The 27,759-nt window shown below is 34.7% G+C and overlaps 1 protein-coding gene across 5 annotated transcripts; it reads right to left on the minus strand.

Moving 5' to 3' along the window:
• Positions 1 to 1,298: 1,298 nt before the first annotated feature.
• Positions 1,299 to 15,123, minus strand: LOC129924162 (uncharacterized). Of its 5 annotated transcripts, none has more exons than XM_056017987.1 (4): positions 14,977 to 15,123; positions 13,260 to 13,437; positions 5,282 to 5,572; positions 1,299 to 4,289 (listed from the first exon to the last, which is right to left on the minus strand). In XM_056017987.1, the coding sequence occupies exon 4, from the start codon at positions 3,588 to 3,590 to the stop codon at positions 1,389 to 1,391; it is 2,202 nt and encodes a 733-aa protein (XP_055873962.1). In that variant the 5' UTR covers positions 3,591 to 4,289; positions 5,282 to 5,572; positions 13,260 to 13,437; positions 14,977 to 15,123; the 3' UTR covers positions 1,299 to 1,388. The 5 variants fall into 5 exon arrangements, with proteins under 5 accessions (XP_055873962.1, XP_055873958.1, XP_055873961.1 ...); XM_056017983.1 differs by having other exon boundaries at positions 5,282 to 5,581; XM_056017986.1 differs by having other exon boundaries at positions 5,282 to 5,604.
• Between the last annotated feature and the right edge of the window lie 12,636 nt (positions 15,124 to 27,759).

A 27,759-nucleotide genomic window follows, 5' to 3' on the forward strand; every position in this document is an offset into this window, starting at 1 on the left:
TTCATCATGTTGGTCTACATCTTCATGTTGGTCTACATCATCATGTTGGTCTACATCTTCATGTTGGTCTACATCTTCATGTTGGTCTACATTTTTAAGTTGGTCTACATGTTTATGTTGGTCTACATCTTCATGTTGGTCTACATCTTCATGTTGGTCTACATCTTTATCATGCTGGTCTACATGTACATGTCTACCTTTTTATCATGTTGGTCTACATCTTCAAGTTGGTCTACATCTTCATGTTGGTCTACATCTTCATTGTGGGCCATAATGTACATGTCTACCTTTTCATCATGTTGGTCTACATAAATATGTCTACCTTTTCATCATGTTGGTCTACATCTTCATGTCTACATCTTCATGTTGGTCTACATGTTCATGCTGGTCTACATGTACATGTCTACCTTTTCATCATGTTGGTCTAAATCTTCATGTTGGTCTACATCTTCATGTTGGTCTACATCTTCATGTTGGTCTACATCTTCATCATGTTGATCTACATCTCCATGTTGGTCTACATTTTCATAATGGTCTACATCTTCATGTTGGTCTACATCTTCATCATGCTGGTCTACATATTCATGTTGATCTACATCTCCATGTTGGTCTACATCTTCATAATGGTCTACATCTTCATCATGTTGGTCTACATCTTCATCTAGCTGGTCTACATCTTTATCATGTTGGTCTACATCTTTATCATGTTGGTCTACATCTTCATGTTGGTCTACATCTTCATGTTGGTCTTCATTCTTCATCATGCTGGTCTATATCTTCATGTTGGTCTACATCTTCATGTTGGTCTACATCCTCATGTTTGTCTATATCTTCATGTTGGTCTACATCTTCATGTTGGTCTACATCTTCATGTTGGTCTACATGTTCTTCATGTTGGTCTACATCTTCATGTTGGTCTACATCTTCATGTTGGTCTACATCTTCATGTTGGTCTACATCTTTATCATGCTGGTCTACATCTTTATGTTGGTCTACATCTTCATCATGCTGGTCTACATGTACATGTCTACCTTTTCATCATGTTGGTCTACATCTTCATGTTGGTCTACATCTTCATGTTGGTCTACATCTTTAAGTTGGTCTACATGTTTATGTTGGTCTACATCTTCATGTTGGTCTACATCTTCATGTTGTTCTACATCTTCATCATGCTGGTCTACATCTTCATGTTGGTCTACATCTTCATGTTGGTCTACATCTTCATGTTGGTCTACATCTTCATGTTGGTCTACATCTTCATCATGCTGGTCTACATGTACATGTCTACCTTTTTATCATGTTGGTCTACATCTTCAAGTTGGTCTACATCTTCATGTTGGTCTACATCTTCATTGTGGGCCATCTTCTTCTTCTTCTTCTAGCCAGCTTTATTGCTGCTGAGCTGTGAGCTCTTTTGCAGACTGTGCCAAGGAAAAAAAGTGTGCTGTTTTCTTCAGTTGTTCAGCACTGCCGTACAGGGTGTTGGTTATGTTGGGCTGTAGTGGAAGTAGGGTCTGCCTAAGGTGGATTAGGGAGGGGCATTCAAAGAGGATATGGTTTACGGTTTCAGAGGGGTGGGTGCAGTGTCTGCAAAGGGGTAGTTGTGTGGAGTTTATTTTGTTCAGGTGGTAATTTAATAGTGGTGTGTGTCCTGTTCTTAGTTGGAAGATTGTAGATTGTTCTTTGCGGGGGAGGAAGTTAATATTGTCCAGTTTGTTAGGCGTAGTCATTTCTCTGTACATGGCTCTGCCTGTGTTTCCTGATGCCCATTGGTTGAGCCACTCCTCTTTGTGATTGTTGACTAACATTGACCTGAGGGTGAGGTAGTTAACAGGTCTATCTGGTTGTTCCATAGTTGAACCTGCCTTTGATAGCTTATCTGCCTTTTCATTTCCCATGATGCCAATGTGTCCAGGGATCCACTGTAGTGTAATATTGATATTTAATTTTGATATCATCTGGTGGATTATCACACTGAGTGTTGTCAACTCTCTTGGGCTTATTGAGGTGCTGCTGTTAAGTGCTTCCAGAGTAGATTGGGAGTCTGTAAAGACAACAATATCTGATGGTGGTTGCACTCCTTCATATAATTTGTTTTCTACTGTCTGGAGTGCTATGGTAATTGCCTCAATTTCGGCTTGGAAGTTTGAGCAGTAATCACCACAGGGTGCGCTTATCTCAAAGTGTTTATTTTTAGGGAAGACCAGGAAGGCACCAAGACCAGCATTGATGGTAGCTTTGAAAGCCGATCCGTCTGTATAAATATGGATAGCTGTTTTTGGATAGCTTTCGATTGTTTCAAGCGTGCCTACTTTGAGCTCCAGTGGATTTGATTCTTTTGTTAAGGTGTTATTTAGTAAATGTGTTTTGATGGTTGGTTGTTTGTAGTTTAGTCCGGGTGTAATGTTTGAAAACCTGGTAATTTTTTCTCTGTTATTGGGTAGGTGGTGTTTTAGGGCTAGTTCGTCAGTAAGTTGGATCAGAGTCCTTTGCTTTTTTTGGTTGTTTTTCTTATTTCTCTGTGTTAGTAATTTATTTGGATGATCGTCCTCCAACCTTCTGTATCTCTCAATAGCTTCTAATGCTGCTCTGTTGCGCCTTAACTTAAGAGGTTCAATATTGGAGTCTATTTCACAGGCTGCTGTGGGAGTAGTTCTCATACCTCCACTAATTAACCGCAAGGCTTGGTTTTGGATTGTATCTAATGATGATTGATAGGTTTTGTTGGCAGCTACTTGTATGGAGAGACAGTTATCCATTACAGATCTGACATATCCAGTGTATAACTGTCTTAAGGTTTTCTTTTCAGCTCCCCAGGATGTTCCTGCTAGGTGTTTTATTATGTTTAATCTTTGTGATGCCTTTTCTTTTAAATCTGCCATAAAGTGTTTTAGAGACAGTCTTTGGTCTAGTTTTACACCAAGATATGTTGGATTTTCTTCTTTATTTATTGGCTGAGAGTCTATTTTTAGGATGTAGTTTCTTTTTGCTGTTTTGTTGCTGTGGCTAAAGATTGAATAAACTGACTTTTCTTTGTTTATTTCCATTTTCCATAATTTTGAATATGTGGAGATAGTTGTGAGGGCTCTATTTAGTTTGGATCTAGTCAGCACTGGATATTTCTCTGTAGTCCAAATTAAAAGGTCGTCTGCATAAAGTGCCTTATTGACCGAAATGAGGTCCGGGAGGTCATTCATGAAGATTAGAAAGAGAGTGCAGCTAAGGGCTGAACCTTGTGGTAGTCCTTCTTCCAAACTTTTTTGACTAGAGATGGCACCTTCGAATCGGGTTTGGATGGTTCTGTTTTTTAAGAATGCTCTGATCCAGCTGTACATTTTTCCATGGATGCCCATTTTTTTCATCTTCAAAAATAGACCTTTTCTCCACACTCTGTCATAGGCTTGCTGCAAATCTATAAATACTGCTCTAGTGTGCTTGTTTTCATGAAACCCTTCTACTGTGTCCTGGATAAAACGAAAGAGGTGGTCTTCTGTTCTACTTGCTTTCCTGAAGCCAGCTTGTGCATTGTGGAGTGAGCAAGTACTTTCTAGCCACCAATAAAGTCGGTTATTGATCATTTTTTCTGCCATTTTGCCAATGTTGGATGTTAGAGATATTGGTCTATAACTTTTTGGGTCTCCAGGTGGTTTATTTTTCTTTAAGATGGGTATTATGTTTGCGGTTCTCCATTCCTGTGGGCCATAATGTACATGTCTACCTTTTCATCATGTTGGTCTACATAAATATGTCTACCTTTTCATCATGTTGGTCTACATCTTCATGTTGGTCTACATGTTCATGCTGGTCTACATGTACATGTCTACCTTTTCATCATCTTGGTCTAAATCTTCATGTTGGTCTACATCTTCATGTTGGTCTACATCTTCATCATGTTGATCTACATCTCCATGTTGGTCTACATTTTCATAATGGTCTACATCTTCATGTTGGTCTACATCTTCATCATGCTGGTCTACATCTTCATGTTGATCTACATCTCCATGTTGGTCTACATCTTCATAATGTTCTACATCTTCATCATGCTGGTCTACATCCTTATGTTGGTCTACATCTTCATGTTGGTCTACATGTTCATCTAGCTGGTCTACATCTTCATCTAGCTGGTCTACATCTTTATCATGTTGGTCTACATCTTCATGTTGGTCTACATCTTCATGTTGGTCTACATCTTCATGTTGGTCTACATCTTCATGTTGGTCTACATCTTCATCATGCTGGTCTACATGTACATGTCTACCTTTTCATCATGTTGGTCTAAAAACTTTTGCCTTGAAAAGGAAAAAAAAATAAAATTCTATTGCTTTTCTTTTCATGTTCAATAAAACTATTCTGATGATGCAGCTTTATGTTTTAACTTAGTATTTTATGAATAAACTTTAAAGAAAAAAAATACACTTAAGACACCTACTACAGCAGCAAAGAATAACTACCCAAATTAAGTGAAAAAAAATTGTAAGGTTTATTAAGCCTTTAAATTCTAAGGAATTTATTGAAGATTTTCAATTATGCCAAAAAACTATAAATAACTAGCTATTTAGTGTATCTAATGTACAGAATACAGAAAGCTTTAATATTTAGAGTGAAAATTCTGCTATAAAGTTTGTGCTTTTCTAGAAAATAAAATCACAACTTTCTAAGTTCTTTTGCTTGTATTCCAAACTAATTTGTTTTGTTTAGTTGGCAATAGCAATCTTTCCAAATAGCTACAGAGACTGTGTAGATTGTTTTAAAATCTCTAGGTTTATTCTTTTTATATATTCTTTTATTTGATCTCACTTTCTTTATATTGCCTCAGCCAATCTCTATATTGTTTGCTCTTTTTTTTCTATCCTTATGTATTGTATTTCTTTTAGAATGTACTTAAAAATGAAAATGTAAGCAAAGAGCAAATTATCAAGTTTAAAATTCCCACGAGATAAGATCCAAACAAATGAAAATTCAGTTTGATTACAATTATCCTTAGGATTACCACTATAGCAATGACAATATAGATGCAAACAGGAACAACATTCACACACAAAACATATAAACAGACAGTCTTATACAGCCAGTGCTTAATGAACTAAGTTTCTTAGTGATGTGACAAATGACTATGAAACACACTGACAGAAAGTAGAGTAAAAGAATAATAAAATCTTTCTGTTCTAGCCTTAATGAAGAGGAGGTGACAACTTTATCCAGATCTGATGTAACTGGTTTAGTGGCTGCAGATTGTCTTCAAGAATGCATAAATGAGATCAGATGTTTCAACATTACTTACATATACACTGCACGCTGATATTCTTGTCAAATGTTTGACATGTTTTGAATGTTCCTTGAGAGTTGAAGAGAATCTACTTCCTTGACCAAACGTCCAGCAGAATAAATGGCATCAGGCAAGATATGAGCATCAAGATGACCCCACAACAGTCCAGTGCACATACCACATGACCAGGCAGCCATCCATTCTTTTGAGAAAACAATCCATTCTTATGAGAAGACAAAGTCTTAGTGTAGTGACCTCTCTTGCTTGACTTTTTTCCAGTAACTTGTTGCACAAAATAATTTACAACTGAAATGACTTTAGGAAAAAATGATGAAAATCTAGTAGGAAATTTATGCAAAGTGGAGGAAAAGTTACAAAAATAATACACATTTTGTTAATGTTTTATTTTATGTCAGTTCTCTACAATTATATGGAATTTGAAGAGTTGAGTATGAATCAGATAATAATTTACTTCTCCCATTTCACGTTAGTTGTTATTAACACCAGGTTAGAAGTTAGTAGCAACAAAATGATGTAGAAATAGACATGGCTTTATTTAATTTAGTCTTCTTGGTGTTGACAGTCATTGACTTGTAGCATCAAACTGCTGGTAGACAACTAAACTGCTGTGGGCATGGTATATCTTAACTAATGAAACTCCAAATAACTTGAATAACTTCCCTGTGAACAAAACTAAATATAAAATTTATAACATAGACAAAATAACTTGTGATCAAATGAAATCACTGTAGTAGACTTCAGTAATAACATTTCATAACAAAATGTAACTCACTAAAAAAACACAACCTTTTGGTTTTACGTTTTGGAGTCTTCTGCATTTAAGACAAAATGACAACAATGCCACATATTTAGCATCATTCACAACCAATCGCTAACCTCTTCCCACTGTCACCATAGAAACACACTCACTCCATAACACTTCTGCTAGTCCAACATTCTTTCACTGAATCAAGCCCCAAGAGACCAATCTTTAGCATTCTTTTTGTCCATATGTAAGACTTTGCAATCACCATTTTCCTAATCTTAACTAGTTACACTTAGCAGACACTGGCAGATATTGGAAATAGGAATAGTGCAAATATTTTGACTAATCAAACATTAAAAAACTTAAGTAGATTCCTATTTCTCTACCATGATATCTGCCAACAAAAATAATTGATACATTTGAACCTCAGGAAGAAAAAAATATGAAATATAAAGTTGTATAAAAAAAAAAGTCCAAGTTAACAAAACTTTATATATGGATTTAAATTGCAGATATTGACAAGAACCCCAAAAAATTGGAATCTAATTTTGTAGCTTGATATCTGTAAACAAAATGAAACTAACCTTCAGTAAAAAGAAGTGTGATTAAATATGTTGTAATGAAACTGAAAAAAAAACAAAAAACAAAGTGGTTCTGGGAGCAATGAACAGGACTTCACAATAATTTTAAAAAATTCTATGGATTATAAAAGAATAATGGTAATTAAAACTAATAAATAAATAAAAATACATAGAGATACATAGAGATATCTTGGTTACAACATTTGATATATCCTAAAAGTATTATGAAGCCTAATAGTTGCAGCCCCAAAAATTGATAGGACACCTGAGGTGTTCACACTGATGACTGGACATGATGTGCCCCAACAGTTGGTAGGAGAGAAAATGTGCCTTACTAAATGATAGGACATTTGAGGTGCCCCAACAGTTAAAAGGACATTTGAGAAACCTAAACAGTTATTAGGACACTTGTGGTGCTCCAATAGCTGATAGGACACACATGAGGTGAAAAACAGTTTGTATGATGGATGAGGTGGACCAACCATTGATAGGACACTTGAGGTGCCCAACAATTGATAGGATACTTGAAGTGCCCCAACAATTGATAGGAGATTTGAGGTGCCCCAACAGTTAAAAGGGCATTTGAGGTGACCAAACATTTGTTAGGAAACTTGTGGTGCCCTAACAGCTAATAGAGCACACTTGTATGAAGAATGAAATGCCCCAACAATTGATAAGAGATTTGAGGTGCCCCAACAGTTAAAAGGGCATTTGAGGTGACCAAACATTTGTTAGAAAGCTTGTGGTGCCCCAACACCTGATAGGACACACTTGAGGTACCCAACATATGTATGAGGGAGCCCCAACGATTGATAGGACACTTGAGGTGCCCAACAATTGATATGACCATGAAGGTGCACCAAAAATTGATAGGACACTTGAGATACCCCAGAAATTGATATAACTTTAACATTCAGATATTATCATTAAAAAAAAATAGATACAAAGTGAATGGTGTGATGTCATGGATCTTTGAATAAGCAAACCAAGTATGTGTATGTAGTGAAGAATAGAGGTAAAGTCAAACTATGAAAGTAATGTAACTGAACTGTGATGCTGGGCAGTGTAGCCCTATGATTAATCAACCAAACACATGTGACACAGGCCTGTGTACTTAAAAAGGACTGATGTAAACAATCCCCATGTAGATTAACAGTGATATGGTTATCTGACTATGGACTGTGTTTTTTAACATAGTTGGGTCAAGCCAGGCTGACACAGTAGAGGACCAGTAGAGTTAAGGAGAGAAAAGTACAAGTTGTGTAAAGCTGTGATATTCAGACTTTGACTGCTGCAAATTGTTAAGTTTTTAATTTTTTTATTTATTATTGATTACACTCAATAAAGTGTCTTGAAGCCCAAGTTATTAAGTTTTTGATTTAGCCATATTATTCTGTAACCATAAGAACTGTAATTGTACATTTTCAGACAGGATAATAGTAAATTTGTGTCAATATATATTATATCTCTCATAAAGTAAAGTCAGTAATTTTGTGCAGTACAAGTATATATATTATATTAAAGTTGGACAGTGATTGTAAATTTTGACACAGGCAGACAATATTTTTATGCCAATGTATATTATATATCTCATCAAGTAATAGTCAGTAATTTTGTGCAGTACAAGTATATATATTGAAGTTAGTAACTATAAATTTTGACACAGGCAATAAATTTGTGCTGATGTATATTATATATCTCAATAGTAATTGTGTGCAGTAAAAGTATATATATATACTTATATATATATACATATATATATATATACATTCTATTGAAGTTGGGCAGTGAAAAGAGAAAAGATTAAAAAACAACTCTTCAAAGTGATGAGCTATATCAGTGTTTGTATTGAATGACATTACAGGAAGATAATCAGTATTGAAATATATTACTGATAATTTTGATTTTTATATGTTATATATTTAGAAAGCTGGTGACAGTATTGTTCTTGTCAAAATTTGGTATCACTGATATTGTGTCCTTGTTAAATTTTGTCTTTTTTCAATGTGTAATAAATATGATCAGTAATTAATGTTATAGAGGTCGCAAATTTAACACTAGTAGATTTTTGTGTTTAGACTATTGTTTTGTTTAATATTGTACACAATTTCTTGGGATCTTTAAGTCATTGTTATTGATATTTTAAGTATATGTAGTATTTCTTGAAAAGTTTCTGTCTTTTTCTTGCTGTTCTTGTTTGTTTTTATATATTGACTAAATCTTGCTTTTGGAAAACAATGTGCTTTAGGGTAAGAGAGTGAGGTCAATGTGTTGCTTGAATCCTCCTCAATTTAATCAAAGTTTTCAGTGCAAGGACACTCAGTCATCATCATATCATCATTTATGTAATTGTAACATTTTGGTATAAATTTTGTTACATTTTTTTAAAAATTATAATATTTTATTAATTATGTTTTCTCCTTGTTAGGACAATTGAAAAAAAAATATTGTAAAAACATAATAATTGATTATGACATTGATTATTAGATTGTTGACTATTGACTGTGTTATGTTCATCACAACAGTATTGGCTTGATAATATTGTCAGTGATTGTAAATTATAAAAGATGATAGATATCATAATTATCTATAAAAGAGTACAGAATGCATTGGTACATTTGATAAGTATTAATAGATATATGGCTGGATACATTTAACTAAAGAAAGTTGCTGACTTGTTTGGTCTTAAAGATGAAGAAAAGAAAGATGTTTTGACATAAATGGAAAGGAAAGAAAAGAAAGCTGAAATTGGCAAGAGCACAAAGAGAAGAGAGAAGTGCAACAAGAAATGCTGAAAGAAATTAAAAGGAAGCAAAACCATACAAAGAATATGAAGTTCAAAAAAAAAAAGAAACTGAAGAAAAAAAAAACTGCGAGTCAAAACAAGGGTGACAAAACAGAAACTACCAAGCGTGAACATAAAAAGAATATTTATAGGCAAAAAAATGAGGAACCTTAAAGTAACTGATGACAAACATAGTTATTTTCAGACTATCTGTGAAACTTGCAATTACAATGAAGATACTTGTTCTAATATATTCATCTGTAAACTAAGTGGCAAGACTTTGAGTGTTATTAACTCATTAATAGAAGAACAAAGAAAGAAATGCATCCTGTTAAAAGCAATATTATTGGAATCTAGATCACCAAAGAGAAATTTATTATCCACATCAAAGACAAGAATCTAATTCTCCAAAAATATAATGTACCAAGAAATAGATAAGGAATTGGAAATCAGAATAGGTAACAAAGTAATAATGTTAATACAAATGAAGTTCAAGCTACAGTATATAATATTGAAGTAGAACTGGAATTTTTTCCAGCATATGTTAATGGTGTACTAGTAAAATATACCAGTCATTACAAATGATAAACATGTTTAACAAGATACTATGACAGGTAAATCTAAGAAAATATGACAGGTAAAACTAAGAAAATATGACATGTAAAACTAAATAAATATGACATGTAAAACTTCAAATACAAAAACAAAATTTAATAAAATACTCTGAAAGACACAAAGATAAAGGCACATTCCTCGTCCCATATGCTAGGACAAATTTGTACAAATACTCCTTCTTCCCTAGTGCTATTAGAGCATGGAATGGGTTGCCTGAGCTAGCCAGGAAAACCAGTGACTTGGCAGAATTTAAGTCATTGGTTAATATGCATGACTAAATGCATGACGCGTAGGACGTAATCATCTTCTTTTTTGAAGTAACGTCTGTATTATATAAGATAAGAAGATAAGATAAGAAAATATGACAAGTAAAACTAAGAACTTATGACAGGTAAAACTAAGAAAATATGACAGGTAAAAAACTAAGAAAATATGACATGTAAAACTAAGAAAATATGACAGGCATAACTAAGAAAATATGACAGGTAAAACTAAGAACTTATGATGGGTAAAAGTAAAAATATTATGCTGGCAAAACAACAAGATATCATGTCCAATAGCATTTATTGACTGCCCATGGATAACAGAAAGAATAACAGCTATGGTGATGAAAAATGTTTGTACCCTGATTATTGGAAATATTCACTGTTACCATGTTCATCTTTCAGCTCACAAAAAAAGACTGCTTTGGGCATATGTTCATCACCCATATGAAAATATGTTCCCTGCCCAGAATAACTGTCAGACCAAAAGAAGTCCCTCTATACATAAGACACAGAAGAGAGCACTTAGTTGCATGCAGCTTCAGAGTGAGAACACCAGAAATCACTTACAAAGGCAATGATTACTACTGAATTGATGATATAACTACTCCTGGCTACTCTCTATTTGAATTGATAATTGGATGCAATCTAAAAAGTTAACACTGCAACTTGAGAAGGCTGAAAGAAGATGAAGTTTTTGTGTGGTAGCATAACTGGAAAAATGAAAAGATCTGGAATGGAACTTTATAATTATAAAAAAAACAGACAAAGTCAATTATATGATCAATATTCAAGTGGATGAAAATGTTGTTCAGACTTAGGTTTAGTACTATTTTGAATTTATATAAATAATTAACCAAATTTGCATTAGTTCAGGAACAAAAGTAAGATTATTTGCAGACAATTGCATAATATATAGAACAATAAAAACAACTCAAGATACAGAAATTTTTCAAAGAAAAATATATGAATTACAGAAATGGGAATCACATAGTATCATGTCTTTCTACCCAGAAAAATGTCAGTTTTAAGAGTAACAAAAAAAACACTAAAACAAATTAATTCCATTTATCTCATTGATGGCATTGACTAAAGCTCAGGAATAACCTGCCTAGTGTGCAGCCAAACATAAGGACTCAACAGCCACAATCTTGCACAATCATATACATCTGATGGCTTATTATTTTATCCTTTTTTTTTTAAATTTGTTTTGCAAACGTGCATCAGTTGAATAACTTCAACACGAAGATGGCTAAGGAGTCCAGTCTTCGCTTTTAAAAGTCCTCCCTTAATCATTCCTATAAACACCAAAAAAGCTAAAGAGTCCAGTCTTCGCTTTTGAAAAGTCCTAAGCTAAACATAGTAATGTCATCAATTAAATGTGTTTTCTCTGCAACTATTTAGTTGGTCTGCAAGTGCAAATGTTGATTAGTGTGTGCTGCATCACGAGCGGCGATATTTCCTTTGATGGACCCGTTCATATGTTCCTTGAGTGTGACTTAATTATTGTTACAAACGTTCAATCGGAATATAATGAAGACGTCTAACACAGTTATACATCCGTATGAATTTCTTTTTAAAGCACTCAAAGAATGATTTCACTGGGAATTGCAAATACATTTTGATCACCACGCTAAGTGCAGAGGTCAAAGACCTGCTAATTATCACACATTTGTTGTTATATTTATTGTTACAAACGTTCAATCGGAATATACATGAAGACGTCTAACACAGTTATACATCCGTATGAATTTCTTTTTTAAGCACTCAAAGAATGATTTTACTGTGAATTGCAAATACATTTAGATCACCAGATTAAGTGTAGAGTCTCAATGAATGAGAGTGTGATACAAATGACAATCCCTAATGTTCCTGCACAATTATATACATGTAATGGATTAAATCTTTTTTTTTTTACATTTGTTTTGCAAATGTGCATCAGTTGAATATCTGGAGCCAAATAAATAGATGCATCATGAGCGGAAACATTTCCTTTGGTGGAAACATTCATACTGATTGTTCATTGAATGTGTTAGGGTTAGGATTTTTTGCATGCAATTGTATATCATATCATAGGTTTTTTTTTTACATTAACTCCCAACATGAAAATATAATGCACATTTTTCCACATCTTAGAAATGAAACAGTTTAAGAGTATTCAACTTAATATGTCATTATATTGCACATAATCACAAGAAACCATGAATGTTTTTTGTCACACTATCACACACTGAAGAATTGAAACAGTTTATTTAGTTAAAGATCTATATGAAGTCAAGTCAACTTGTTTATGCAATAGTACATCATATCACTGTGAATTGTAGATCCTTTTTTTCTTGTCCAATTAAGTACTGGGGTGTAAAGACCATGCACATTAACACATAGTTGCATGGCAATTGTACAACAAAATAATATTTAGCTACAATAGTAACTTGAATCATCCCAATCTCCAGTAACTTGAATCATCCCAATCTCCAGTAACTTGAATCATCCCAATCTGCAAGTGGCAAAGTGAAAGTTGATGGTGATTCACAACTTTTCATTTTTGGGTTTGAATTCCATATTTAGAATACATTACTATTGAATTAATCCAAATGACAAAGAATCCAATGCCATTATTTGTTGAAATATATTTACATTTATACAGTTGGAATTATTTCAGAGCAATTCAGTTTTTCTGAAAAATTTAATAGGAACATCCACATATTTTAACTGAAATTAAAATGGTATATCACTAAGTTTAACAAATGAAAATTCAGTTTACTTTCATAACTACACACTACTAAAACAAATACAATACAAATTTCTTTAACTAGACAGGTAAACTTACAAGTTGTGTATGAAGTTGTTATGTGTTTGTGAAGTAATTACTGACATCATTATATACAAAACAAATACAGCAACAATGCATATACAACATACTAATGCAGGATCATCGCTTTACAAAGAAATAAATGCTGTGAAGTATAAGAATATTTCTTACCTTATTCTGACTATGGCTCCATTTGAAGAAATGGCAGATGAACTTTAGATAAAACATGTTGATCATTTGAAGATCGGTAGAATCTTTTCACAGTGAGAGAGATGTTTAATGTTCCTTCTGTAGCCTTGAAATGTTCATCCTTTTTCCTTGACCTCATGTTTAATAGACCATTTAGTCCCTAGTTGATTTGAGAAAAACTCACTGTTTAACATATATATATCACATCTAAATGCATTACCATATAATGGAGTAATAATAATAATAATAATAATAATTTTATTTATAAAGGGCTGTTAACAAACAAAATGTAGGCTCAAGGCGCTGTAACAACATTACAAACAAAAACACGAGAGCTAAAATGACAGTTAATCTAAAAAAGTTTTAAACAGATAGGTCTTAATGTTCTTCTTAAAAGTGGTGTAGCATGTTGTCTGAGATCAATGGGGAGTGAGTTCCAAACCTTTGGTCCATGAACTGAAAAAGCACGCAGACCGTAGCTTTTGAGGGAGAAACGTGGCACTACTAAAAGCGTTGAGTCCATTGAGCGCAGGGCTCTCTGCGGGACATATGGAGTAATCAGTTCGCTAAGGTACAAGGGCATCTCATTGTTATATATACACTGATGACAAAGTGTGGCGACCTTGTAATCGATTCTCGCTTTCACGGGAAGCCAATGGAGCGTGTGCAAGAGCATAGTAGCAGAATCTTGTCTAGTTTTTTTAAGGACTATTCGAGCGGCGTTGTTCTGTATACGTTGCAGCTTCGCTATTTTGTCATCAGGTATACCTGCTAGCACGGCGTTGCAGTAGTCAAGGCGGGAGAGTATGAATGCCACAGCTAGCGTTTTTGTTGACTCTGTTGTTAAATATGGTCGGATCTGGCCTAATCTGCGCAGCTGCAGATAAAGACCTTTGCAGAGCTGACTTATGTGTGGGTCGAAAGAGAGTGTTGAGTCGAAGAAAACTCCAAGATTCCGCACTACATGGACAAAAGGAACATGGCAGTTCGTGATAAAGAGAGAATCTGTGCTTTCAACTTTTGAGACATTGTTCCTAGTGCCAATCTTAATTATTTCTGTCTTGTCTTCGTTCATCTTGAGTTTATTTTCAACCATCCAATCGCTCACCCTTGCAACGGTACTACTGATTTTCTCTGCCAGATGCGACACCTCTGAGGGTACTGATGAATCGTATAACTGTGAGTCATCAGCAAAGAAATGATATAAGATGCCGGTTGGCCGTATGACACCGCTGAGTGGATATGTGTACATAGTGAACAGTACTGGGCCTAGAACTGATCCTTGGGGTATTGATAAAATAGTGCAGCTAAATATTTTTTTCAAACAATTAATTTAAAAAATTTAAATCTAATGCAAACAAATAAATAAAAAACTTGAAAAACATAGCTAGTTTAAAAATACTTCAAATATCTTTAGTATAAGTACAAGTTTTAAAAATACCTAATTTCCCAAGTTGGCCTTATAAGCTGATATATCTGGACTTTTCTTTAAAATAGAAAACATTTTCAGAAAAAAAAAAAACTATACAGATCTGGCTTTTGTTTTGTGCTTTCATTCTAAACTAGCTCTGATTGTCTGAAAGTTTAAGAAACTATTGCTAGGGTCCTAAAACATACAACAGAATTAGGCACATAGTGTAAAAACAATGTATCCTAAAGAAGAAGCTCTTGGGTTATAGAGTAGAAAAATATTTATTACCTTGATCTGTAGGTCAGTAGATAAACTTATGGCAATCAAGGCATCAGTGGAGAATCAGTGCACAATGATTGAGCCACTAACCCACAGATCAGCAACATGTAGTGTCTGTCTTTAAAAAAAAACAACCCTGAAATGTTGAAGCAAATTTACAAATTGAAAGAAAAATGTCAATAATATATTAAAAAAAAAAAAAAAGGAAACAGAGTAATTGCCCTTGCCCATGTGTATACATTTTTCTCCGTAATTATTTTCCACATTCTAACAGAATTGTTAATGTTTCGATTCCACCCTGTTATGATTAAACTTCAATAACATTTTGTTTGTAATCAGAAAACGTTACATTTTGGTGTAGAATTAAAGGATAATGCATGCTCTTTTTATATAATACAGTATACTTTCTAAAAACAAAAATATATATATAATAAATTGTCAACCTTACAAATCAGAGGGTAAGTTATTATGAAAGTGTATGCACTATTCAAACATTCTTACAGTAAATGTGAAGCAGCTCTTGCGTGATTAAGTAAGTACACCACTTTATAAAAGTTTACATTTTCGTCCTAATTGATTCCCTTTAGAAGAAAATGTATCTTATAAACCTAAAACTAGAGCAATATCTAAAAATTTGCTGACCAAACAACCCATTTAACTTGTTACAATAATCATGACTATATGTACCTAACTCTAAATGCTAAATGACAGAAATGAGTGTTTTTATGTAAATAATTTCAAAGCAATTACTAAAGACCAAGAGGACAAAGAATATTCAAAATGTTATCTAAGGGTACCCATGATGAAAAAGCTTAGTAAAAAGCACAAATGCTTAAAAAAAAAAAAGAAAATTGTTAGCATTGATAATGCATTCACCAATGCAAACACTAACACAAAAGATGGAATTCAAATGAAACATTTAAAAATAAGCATTACAATATTCATAATTTGCCTATCACTTCAGTATACATTATGTTAAAAAAAAGGTAAATCCTTAACATTTAAATCAACTACTTGCCTTTTAAGCTCAATACACAGATGAATGGAAAGTATGTCCAGAATTCTTGATGGCTAGAGAACCACAAGAATGAAATAGGCTTGACTATAAAGACACTTGCTTTGCTGGATCAGCGGTTTCATCGCTTGCCCTTGCTTAGTAAGAACATTTTTATGACAATAACATTGAAGTCAGAATAGTTAAATTCTAGCTTTGCGAATGACTACTTGCCTTAAAGAATGCCGGCATCCTTGATTCACCATTTTTTTTTCAAGTGTTTTCATTTCTTGTCTGTTTCTCAAAGGTAATAATTTCTAGCAATCTTGATGATGTTCCCATTTTAGATTACAAAGAAGAGATCTGCGTTTTGATCTGAAAGAAAAAAAAAATCTGCACAGTTCAAAATTATTTATTGCAACACTCCTGTTTAAAATATAATTGGTTTGGTAAATTTTTTAGATCTAACTTATATTTCTAGCATAACAAGGCACCATCTTTAATACAAAGGACTGTGAGGGTAATGGATAAGTAGACAGTCTTTAATACAAAGGTTATGATGTGTAGGCACCATCTTTAATACAAATGACTGTGAAGGTTATGGATAAGTAGACACAGTCTTTAATACAAAAGTTATGGATAAGTAGACACAGTCTTTAATACAAAGGTTATGGATGTGTAGGCACTTTCTTTTAAACAAAGCTTATGGATAAGTGACACCATCTTTAATATGTAAGTTATGGATGAGTGACACCATCTTTAATATGTAGCTTATGGATGAGTGACACCATCTTTAATATGTAGGTTATGGATGAGTGGCACCATCTTTAAAATGTAGGTTGTGGATGAGTGACACCATCTTTAAAATGTAGGTTATGGATGAGTGACACCATCTTTAATATGTAGCTTATGGATGAGTGACACCATCTTTAATATGTAGCTTATGGATGAATGACACCATCTTTAATATGTAGCTTATGGATGAGTGACACCATCTTTAATATGTAGCTTATGGATGAGTGACACCATCTTTAATACAAAGGTTATGGATGTGTAGGCACCATCTTTAATACGTAGGTTATGGATGAGTGACACCATCTTTAATACATAGGTTATGGATTAGTGACACCATCTTTAATATGTAGGTTATGGATGAGTGACACCTTCTTTAAAATGTAGGTTGTGGATGAGTGGCACCATCTTTAATATGTAGGTTATGGATGAGTGACACCTTCTTTAAAATGTAGGTTGTGGATGAGTGGCACCATCTTTAATATGTAGCTTATGGATGAGTGACACCATCTTTAATACAAAGGTTATGGATGTGTAGGCACCATCTTTAATATGTAGGTTATGGATGAGTGACACCATCTTTAATACATAGGTTATGGATTAGTGACACCATCTTTAATATGTAGGTTATGGATGAGTGACACCTTCTTTAAAATGTAGGTTGTGGATGAGTGGCACCATCTTTAATATGTAGCTTATGGATGAGTGACACCATCTTTAATATGTAGCTTATGGATGAGTGACACCATCTTTAATATGTAGCTTATGGATGAGTGACACCATCTTTAATATGTAGCTTATGGATGAGTGACACCATCTTTAATACAAAGGTTATGGATGTGTAGGCACCATCTTTAATACGTAGGTTATGGATAAGTGACACCATCTTTAATATGTAGGTTATGGATGAGTGACACCTTCTTTAAAATGTAGGTTGTGGATGAGTGGCACCATCTTTAAAATGTAGGTTGTGGATGAGTGACACCATCTTTAAAATGTAGGTTGTGGATGAGTGGCACCATCTTTAATACGTAGGTTATGGATGAGTGGCACCATCTTTAATACGTAGGTTGTGGATGAGTGACACCATCTTTAATACGTAGGTTGTGGATGAGTGACACCATCTTTAATATGTAGGTTATGGGTGAGTGACACCATCTTAAATACAAAGGTTATGGATGAGTGACACCATCTTTAATACAAATGTTATGAATGTGTAGCCTGCAGTATTTCACATGACTATGCAGACCAAGTTGTCAATGCATATTTTGCCACAAATGAACAACTTAAGACCTAAAATCTAAACTAAGTAACTAGTTATGTTATTAAGGCAGCATTTTTCTTTTCACAAATAGTTAGGAACAACTTAAGACCTAAAATCTTAACTAAGTAACTAGATTAGATTTTACTAGATCTAGTTATGTTATTAAGGCTGCATTTTTCTTTTCGCAAATAGTTACGCTTTACAGTATCTTTTTTTTTTTTGTTTACACATTTATCATTAAGATCTAGATCTAGAATGTTGTTTGTAAGCTATACAAGATCTAGCTAGACTAGATCTAGATATAATCTAAATTATTCTAAATGTACAGGTCAGCAAGCCTAACAAGGAATGAAAAAGAAATGCCCAAGTTTTGCATAATCTCTGAGCTGGTTTACGTTTAAGCCCAAAAGCTGATTATTCAACTAGATCTATAGTTACAATGGCAACAACGCCCCTAAAGGATTACATTTTTGATAAGTTGTGCTGACAGCTATTTCTAGGACTAGATCTAAGCCAATCTTATCTAGAGCTAGTCTAGATCTAGAGTTCTAGAGTCTTGATGATTAATAATAATAGATCTAGATCTAATCTAGATTCTAATGAGACTAATGTAAAGAGGTCCTATGACTATGTACTTATGTAGTCATGATAAATCTAGATTACTGTAATAGAGTTAGATCTAGAGTTCTAGATCTATTCTATAACTAGTATAACTATACTAGAGTTACTAGTAATTTAATAGTATAGCCTACTAGATCTATTATCATCTATAAATAATAGTTAATAGGCATTAATTAACTCATTGAGTGCAGAGCGTCTATCCCATAGACGGTCTGTCTGCCCTAAACGCACGGAACACGTCTATCCGTTAAGAAACTAGAACAGACACAAAATAGAGCAGTGCGATTCATAACAAACGAATATTCACATTTGACTAGAGTAACACCTTTAGTAAAATCACTAAATTTAGAAAGCCTTCAGGACAGAAGGCTCAAAAGTAAAGTAGCAATCATACATAAAACACTGAACCATAATCTTCAAATACAAAATTTAATAAAATACTCTGAAAGACACAAAGATAAAGGCACATTCCTTGTCCTATATGCTAGGACAAATTTGTACAAATACTCCTTCTTCCCTAGTGCTATTAGAGCATGGAATGGGTTGCCTGAGCTAGCCAGGAAAACCAGTGACTTGGCAGAATTTGAGTCATTGGTTAATATGCATGACTAAATGCATGACGCGTAAAACGTAATCATCTTCTTTTTTGAAGTAACGTCTGTATAATATAAGATAAGATAAGATCCCATAGACGTTCTTACCCTACCTTTGTTTCGTTGCATTTTTAAATTAAAAATTTTAACTAACAACAGTGGAACTATTTTTACTTTATAAAAGAGTTCTTCATCCTTTGTTTACATAAATGATAGAAATTAGCAGCTTTTGGCTTTATTTAGACATTTATTTATTACTTTTTTTACAATGTAAAAAAACGTCGCCATGACTACGCTAGTCCAAGACACACCAACAATGTTGACTACTGAAGAAACTTTATAATTATTCTAATAATTATCACAAATAAATAGTAATAATGAAGAATTTGATCTAGATCTACTACTAGATGTATAGATCTAGATTAGATTCAGGTAGGTCTAAATTTAGCGTATTTATATGATTATATCTATATTATTAGTATTTAGATCTAAATCTATTATTGTCAGTAGGCTAGGTGTAGTCTGTAGATCGAGATTGACTAGATCTAAGCTTTTATCTCTAGACTTGGACTCTAGATCTAGATATATCTTTAGATCTAAGCTTCTGGTAAATAAAAAGAAAGGAAATGGTAGATCTACATCAAATAATCATCCACTGTGGGCATTTTTTCCCCATTTTCTTTTTTTTTTTTTAGTATTGTTTATCTGTAAAAATCTACAACATCATGGCTATGCTTGTCCAAGACACACCCACAATGTTTACTACTGAAGAAGCTTTATTATTGTTTTATTTATACTTCTATGAATTGTAATAATGAAGATCTTGATCAAGATTTAGCATAGGATGAAGCAGACTTGGACATTATTAGCATTTAGATTTAGATATAGATCAAGTATTGCCTTATACGCTTAGGCTTAGGCCTTAGCCTTGGGCTAGGTCTTGAATGTAGATCAAGGTTGACTAGATCTATGCTTTTATCTTTACACCTTTGTAGATTCCTATAGATCTAACCCTTAGATAAATGAAAACAACAGAAATGGCAGATCTAAATCCAATATTCATCCACCATGCTGGGCCTTTTCTTGGTATATTTTCTAGCAATTTTTTTTAGTATTGTTTTTTGGTAAAAATCATCACCATCACTATACTGGTTCAAGTTACACTCCAAAAGGTTTACTACTAAATAAAAGTAAAAAATAAAACTATTCTAAATCCATAATTTATCACAAAGGAACAGTAATAATGATCTATTCGATGTCTAAATCTTAGGTAAAATGAATTAGGATTTTTATTGTCCTTCATCTAGTTAGAGATTTAGGCTTTGATCTCTCGCTAGCCTATGTCTTGCACTGGTCTAGTATTAGAATGAAAGATGTTCTATGCAAATAAAAAGAAGACAAATCTAGATCTATATCCCATTGATTCAAATGTACATAATATTTGAGTGCATTTGGTTGATAGATTTAGTACTGGTATCTATTGTTATTGGTAGTAATGAAAAGCGCAATAATTTTCACTTTTTTTCTGACTAAAAAACCAGGTAAAAATAATAATATAATCAATGATTCATCATCTTTTATTGACTGTTTTATCACATTTCTTTTTGAAAATGCTGTAAATAGTCTAAATATGCTGTTTCAACAGTAATACAAAGAACAAAATCTAAATTTAGGTCTCAAAAGTTCTAAAGTTGGCATCCATTTTTTTTTCTGAGTGTCATATTATTTAGATTATAATTTGTATCTTATATTTAAATAGAAAGATGTTTACATTTTCACATTCTCCATTCATTTACCTTTACTTTGATACCAAATATATTACTATAGCATCATTGGTACTTAAACAATAAATTTTTGTTTTAGCCATGTTTGGAACATTTTCTTATTTTTTTTAAAAAGTAGCATTTTTTTGAAAACAAAACACTGCAGTCAATGAGTTAAGGCCTTTTATTTTTAGATAAAGTCACAAAACTAGAATAATTAATAATTTTATTATGGTAACCAGCTCATCTGTAGTCTAGATCTCTACTAGTTACTAGATACTACTATTACTAGATCTAGATCTCTATCTCTAGTGTCTAGTGGTCTTCTCTATCATATATATTAATATGGATGCCTGGCCTATCCTATGCTATATAGAATATAGATTCTAGATCTATTATATCTAGATTCTAGATCTAATAATAATAATAATAATAATCTTTATTATCCGTAAGGAAATTTGTCTTACAATTTGTGCATTACACCAAACAAAAAACATTATAACTATAAGAAACCAAAGTGTACATTCACACCAGACTCACTCATAATTTACATGTGACAAAGTTTATACCAGATTGTTCTTATTTAATGATTTGATTGCCAGGGGAACAAAAGAGTGTTTGTGTCTGTTTGTCTTTGCTATTGGTGTCTTGTATCTCTTTTGTGATGGTAAAATCACAAAATCCTGACACAAAGGGTGATTCTTTATTTCGAGGATCTTGTTAGCTTTTTTATAGATGTTTGTCTCAAACAACTGCCCAAATGGGGTTTGTTTTTTGCCAATCTAGAATTCTAGATCTAGTCTATCATATTATAAAAGTTATTGAATCTTTGACAAAATTTATTACCATATCATAAAGTAAAGAAAATAGTTTGTTGCCAAAGCAAATTAATATTGACTAGATAATAAGATGGTATGAGATCTATAATAGTTGGATGACACTGGAAACGAGATGACACAGATAGAACTAGATAAATAGGAGCGTACCGTTTGAATGCGCCACACGTGACTGAGCTCTGTTCACTTGACCACGGCAGTGACCCATCATATGATCATAGGCATCTGTGCCAAAACTTGATTTGATTAGATCTAAAAGATGACCGGATTGATCAATTTATCCGAGGCGTGAAATAGCTTGTTACATCCGGAACTAGATAGACCTACACGGTACACACTTTGACGTTTAGTTGCTATGAAACTATAGATCGCTTAAATTACTCCGTGACCCCTCAATACACATACACACAATCACATACACAACCAGTGGTCGCCAAACTCGTCATCCAAATGAGAGATATATAAACAATACAAAATTGAAGTTTGATCAGAGTTAGCAGCCCTGAAGACATTTTTATTGCAATAATTAGGTTTAAAAGTACAATCTCGCGCCAACCGCTACCTTTGTCTTAGGTTGGGGGGGGGGCCTAAAACTTAGTATTATACCAGGGCCGGATTTACCTAGCCTATAGGCAACACATGTTAGGATTAGGGTTAGCCGTCCCTAACCCTCAAAAGCTACGGTCTGCGGGCTTTTTTCTGTGTAAAAATTTGGAACTCACTTCCCATTGATCTCAGACACCTGCTTCGGTACACTACATTCAAGAAGAACATTAAGACCTATATATCTGTTTAAAACTTTTTTAGATTAGTTTGTCATTTTATGTTTGTAATGCGCCTTGAGCCTACATTTTTTGTTTGTTAATTAACAGCGCTTTATAAATAAAATTATTATTATTATATAGAGCCCCAAAACATATTTAGCAATCACATAATCAGGACTTGGCCGGCTAGTGTTTAATTTGTGTTGTTTTATTCTCTGCGCACTACGCGGCACATCCGAGGAACAGTGTCTCTTTGCCTGTGTGCTGTTGTCAAAGACTGTGTTTACGTCATCTCTTAGCGTCCTTGGCTACCGATGGATGATTGTTCAGCATGGCACAGAGGCTGTTTGTGGTATTGTACATTTGTTGCCCCTTTCAACTAGGAACGAGATCTACCTTTAAGGTGTGAGCTAATGATTCGACCAGGTTCAATATTTTGCTGAGTGATTCTCTAGACTTGCCAAGGTGTGTTGAATTTATGTTGGCCGTGTAGATTGAAAGTTGTGTGAAGAGATAATAATAAATGTAGCTTTTATATAGTGCTACCTTCATGCTTGTAAACACAACCCTACTCGAGTCGGGTGTCGAACCTAGAGCCCCCTTCATATTTAGCCAAGCCAAGATAAGTTCAAGCGTACTTAGCCTCTCGACCACGCTTCCCAGATGTGACGACATATTCGATGGTTAAATCACACTTATAAACATGTCGTGTTGCGTAATAACATGTCTTATGTCAGTCAATTTTTGTAAAATGTTTTACATGTTTCGGATGTTCCTTCAGAGTAGAAGATAATTTACTTCCTAGTCCAAAACCTTAGCCAGGAAGACGGGAGCGGGCGGGGTTTGAACACGGGACCATCGAGAAGTGCGAACGACAGTCCAGCGCGCATACCGCACGACCAGGCAGCCATCCTCGTAAATAATCCCCCATCGTAAATTATCATTCCATCAAATATTGACTATGTTCGTTATCTGTGCACAGTGAATAGTGAATACTCATGAAGATTTTTAAAAAATTCTATTTCTCTCTCCCCCCCCCCTCTCCCTCTCTCGGGCGTAACAAAGATCCCCCCCCCCGGCGCTATAAAGGTCAAATGAGGCGCCATTTTGATCGAGCTGACAGAGAAAAACAACTGCCAAAAAAGAACACATTTGATTAGAGTAGCACAATGATCGAAATCACTCAGAAGGCTAAAAAGTAAAGTAGCAATAATACATAACACTAGCTGTACCATAATTTACAAACACGAAGGTCATCTGTCGTCATCGAGAAGTACATAGAAGTACATAGAAGTCTAACTTATACAGCGCTGGTTGTTAGTGTGTATGTGTTCCGTGTGTGAATGGTGTTCGTATTTGCATCTATATTGTTAATGTTACAGTAGTTGCTCTTCATTTGTTCTGTGGGAAAAAATAGAGGGCGCGGGTCAACACCTACGAAATAGAGACGGAGGTCGGTCTGCACGACTGGTTTAAAGTCCCCGAGATTGTGGGCGCCTAGCTGGATCTCAAGAGTTCAAGGTCAGGTCTAAACTTGTATCAACTGCATGTTATAATAAATGGATAAAATAACTAATACAACAAAAGAAATCTTTTTTTTTAAAAACTGAATATGCCTAACTACTCAATGGTTGCCAACATGCGTTCTCTCCCTTGTTTTTTTAGTATAAAAAAAAATAAGTATCCTTTCAGACCTCACCATTTATAGGTCAAATGATGTAAAGGCCATCTGTTTTCAGGGCCGGATTTAAGGGAGATCATGCCGGGCTACAGCCTCTAAAAAAAATAAAAAATAAAACCGAATTATGACGGGTCAGTACGTTTTTATTTTTTTTATTTTTTTTGTCAAACATTTTATTCGCATTTTTACCACCTACACTTTAAATCTTACGTCGGCTGGCAACATTGTCGTGATTAAGAAGTGCCCGCTTGTCGCATGCTCATGAGTCATTAATAATAATGGTATGTACAAGTAGCTCCGAATTTACGGCAGTGCGACTACCAAAAGCCTTGCGTCCACAAATCAAGACTATGGGCCTACACTTTTTAAAACTAAAATATGCGTTTTAAAAATGGTTTTAAAATGAGATTAAATGTAAAAGTAGGCTTACTATTTCTTTCTTCTAAAATATGGCATCCTTTTGGATATAAAATTACCGGTAGTTATTTATACTAATCATAAGTGGATCTTTTTAAAGGTTTTTCGAAAAAGTGTAGGTGCCTTAACAAAATCCTGCCCCGGGGCCTCCACATATTTTAAATCCGGCCCTGTCTATTTCAATAGCCGACGCTTAACGATAGTGCCATGTGGCCAGCACAGCGACCAACCTCCCCATCAGGTACCCATTAGAGTAGTGTAGACACAGGCGTCATAATTATCACGAACTTAAAAATACCAGTCTTTAGAAATTCTTGCTGAGAACCCTTGGAAGCCAAGTGCTTCACCACACAAGTACTTATCCCCCCTTAGAGTTTTTAGAGCGGATAAAACATAGTGCACCCACCCACGTTCCACTGTGTCCACCAACTGACATTTAAACTGTTACGAAGTGTCCAGTTCGGTTGACTCATCGAACAGCTCCGTGTTAGTTTCACATTTCGTCCCGCGCCACAGACGTCTGCCAGTCTACCATCACACCGTCTATGGCAGGGGTTCTCAAACTGTGGGTCGCGACCCCCCTTGGGTGGTCGATCGACGATTTGCCAGGGGGTCGCCTATGACCATCGAAAATATGGATTGTTATTGTCTACTCTTCTATTGCTGTATGTGTGTGTTGGAAAGGGGGGGGGTCGCATCAGAGTGGGAGATTGTAAAAAGGGGTCGCTGAGCATAGAAGATTGAGAACCGCTGGTTTATGACGTAATCTTCTCTGCTTGAGATTTTTTTTTCTGGTTGCGCTACATCGAAGAAGGCGCAAGTCACGGAGAGTTCATAAGGCTGTCTTTCCCGAGAGGGTCCTTCGCGATCAGTGCAGAAGTCGGCTCAGTGCAAAACATCATGATTTATTATAGACCACGGCGACTCGTGCCAATAAGTTAATGGTCTGACCCAGTGCTTTTTATTTTTGTAAAAATAAAATAGATGCCGGCACTCAGTGATGGATTGCCTTACTTTTAACTATTTATATAAATTAATAATAAACGTTAAAATACAAGAAAAGCAATTTTTTGCCCACATTGAAAAAGGTGTCGGTACGCCGTAGCAGTGAATACCGTCAAAAAAAAGTAATGGTCATACCATACCGCCCCCTTTCCCAAAATAAACTATTCCAAATCAAATTAAAATAAACTATTCCAAATCAAATAATCTTTTACCTACAATCACTGACTGGTATATTGTTAATTACCAACACTGATTCATTGCTACACTACTGATTACCTACAATTATGTAATCATCCTCTTTTTTTGAAGCAACGTCTGTATTAGATAAGATAAGAAAGATACGAATTATTGATTGGTACATTACCTAGTAGACTATTTACAATCATTGATTGGTACAGAGCCATAAATTATGAGCCGATTTTTTATCCATGTTTTTAAAGACATTTATTATAAACTTGTTATCTTGCCTCTGATTGGATATTCTAACTCCCCCACCCCTAGCGACGACACTAAAACTTGACACTCAGACATGACAGGTAGCAAGAGTTGTCTGCGTGGATGTGCAGACGTCTGGTGGCCTAATTCTTTTCCCTACGTGTACTAGCACAAGGTCAAGGTTATTAATGGTTGGAGATGTCGTTGCATACTTGGTGTTGCTTTGCAAGAGACATGGAATCTTTCCAACCCAATAATATAACGATACCGCTACTACAATAAATTGTAAAAATTTCATATTCAAATAGATCTATATTTCCCGGTGTTGAAAAAACGAAAACTAAATTTCTAATATGTAGCTTATTGTTATGACAATTAGATCTATAATATCCCCACACCTTTTTTCAAGTCTAGATTCTAGACTAAATCTAGGTCCATAATTTCCCGGGTACGCTGTTCTGCATCATCGTGGCACCTGGGTGGAAACGGCTACTTGAGGGGGTAGCTAGGCTAAATGAATGGCAAAACATAACTCCCGTGGGGATGCCCACGGGTAGACGAGATTCCACCTTTTGCACGGGCGGGGTTGTAAAAAAGTCCGTTACATAAATGGCGAGTCCCCCACGGTTAGCTTGGTATAACGAAGGAAAATGGCGGAGGCTCCCGGTGTCATCGGCCTTCGGCCATGTGCAGCCAAGCATGCGTCGGGGGCCAAAGGCATTGGAAACAGCAATGCTTTACATAGGCATTGACTCGGGTCTCTCTCAAACAGAACTGTGTTCTCACAGGTTTTTTTTTTTTTTTTTTACTGTTTGGCGTCCAAACAGTTTTTTTTTTTTTTCAAACTTAGAGCTCGAAGAGCCTTCGGCTTAGCCCTTGGACATTAACAAGATCCATAACTGAACACATAAATCAATCTTCCTAGCTTGCCATTATAAGATTCTAAATAAAGTGGATCTTGTTGCGCAACCTTATATTATCTTATATCTCAATGTCTCAATCAAAACTAAAGTGTGCACGACCGATATTGAACTACTATGTAACAATCTCAGGCTATACTACCTGCCGAGAGAGTTTACACAATTTTACGTCATACTTGAGTATATAAAACCCACAGCCAACACAGAGAAAGCAGCAAAACATATACCCGGTACTAAACATTGTACATATAATTGGGACAAAAAGTTCTGATGCTGTCCGACTAGTTATGGGAGATTTCAATCATCTTTCGTTAGCTCAACACTTGCCAACACATAATCAATATGTTAATTGTCCCACAAGGCACGATAAAACCTTGGACATGCGTTATAGCAACATAAAAATGGCCTACACATTTCGATCGTTATTTCCCCTCGGAGAGTCGGGCCACACTTACACCCGTGTACAAATCGGTTTTAAAAACAACAAAACCCGAAGTACAGTCCATCCAGTCATGGTCTGACGACGCTGTTTTACAGCCACAAAGTTGTCTGGAGCAAACAGATTGGGACATGTTTGTAAACAACTGCCCAGACAGATGAACTTACCACAACTGTTAATTCGTACATCCAGTTCTGTGGAAACTATAATTATATCAAAGAAGAAAATTAAAACATTCAGTAATAATAGACCCTGGATGACTAACATA

The sequence above is a fragment of the Biomphalaria glabrata genome, unplaced genomic scaffold, assembly GCF_947242115.1.
Source record: "Biomphalaria glabrata unplaced genomic scaffold, xgBioGlab47.1 scaffold_19, whole genome shotgun sequence".
NCBI lineage: Eukaryota > Metazoa > Mollusca > Gastropoda > Planorbidae > Biomphalaria > Biomphalaria glabrata.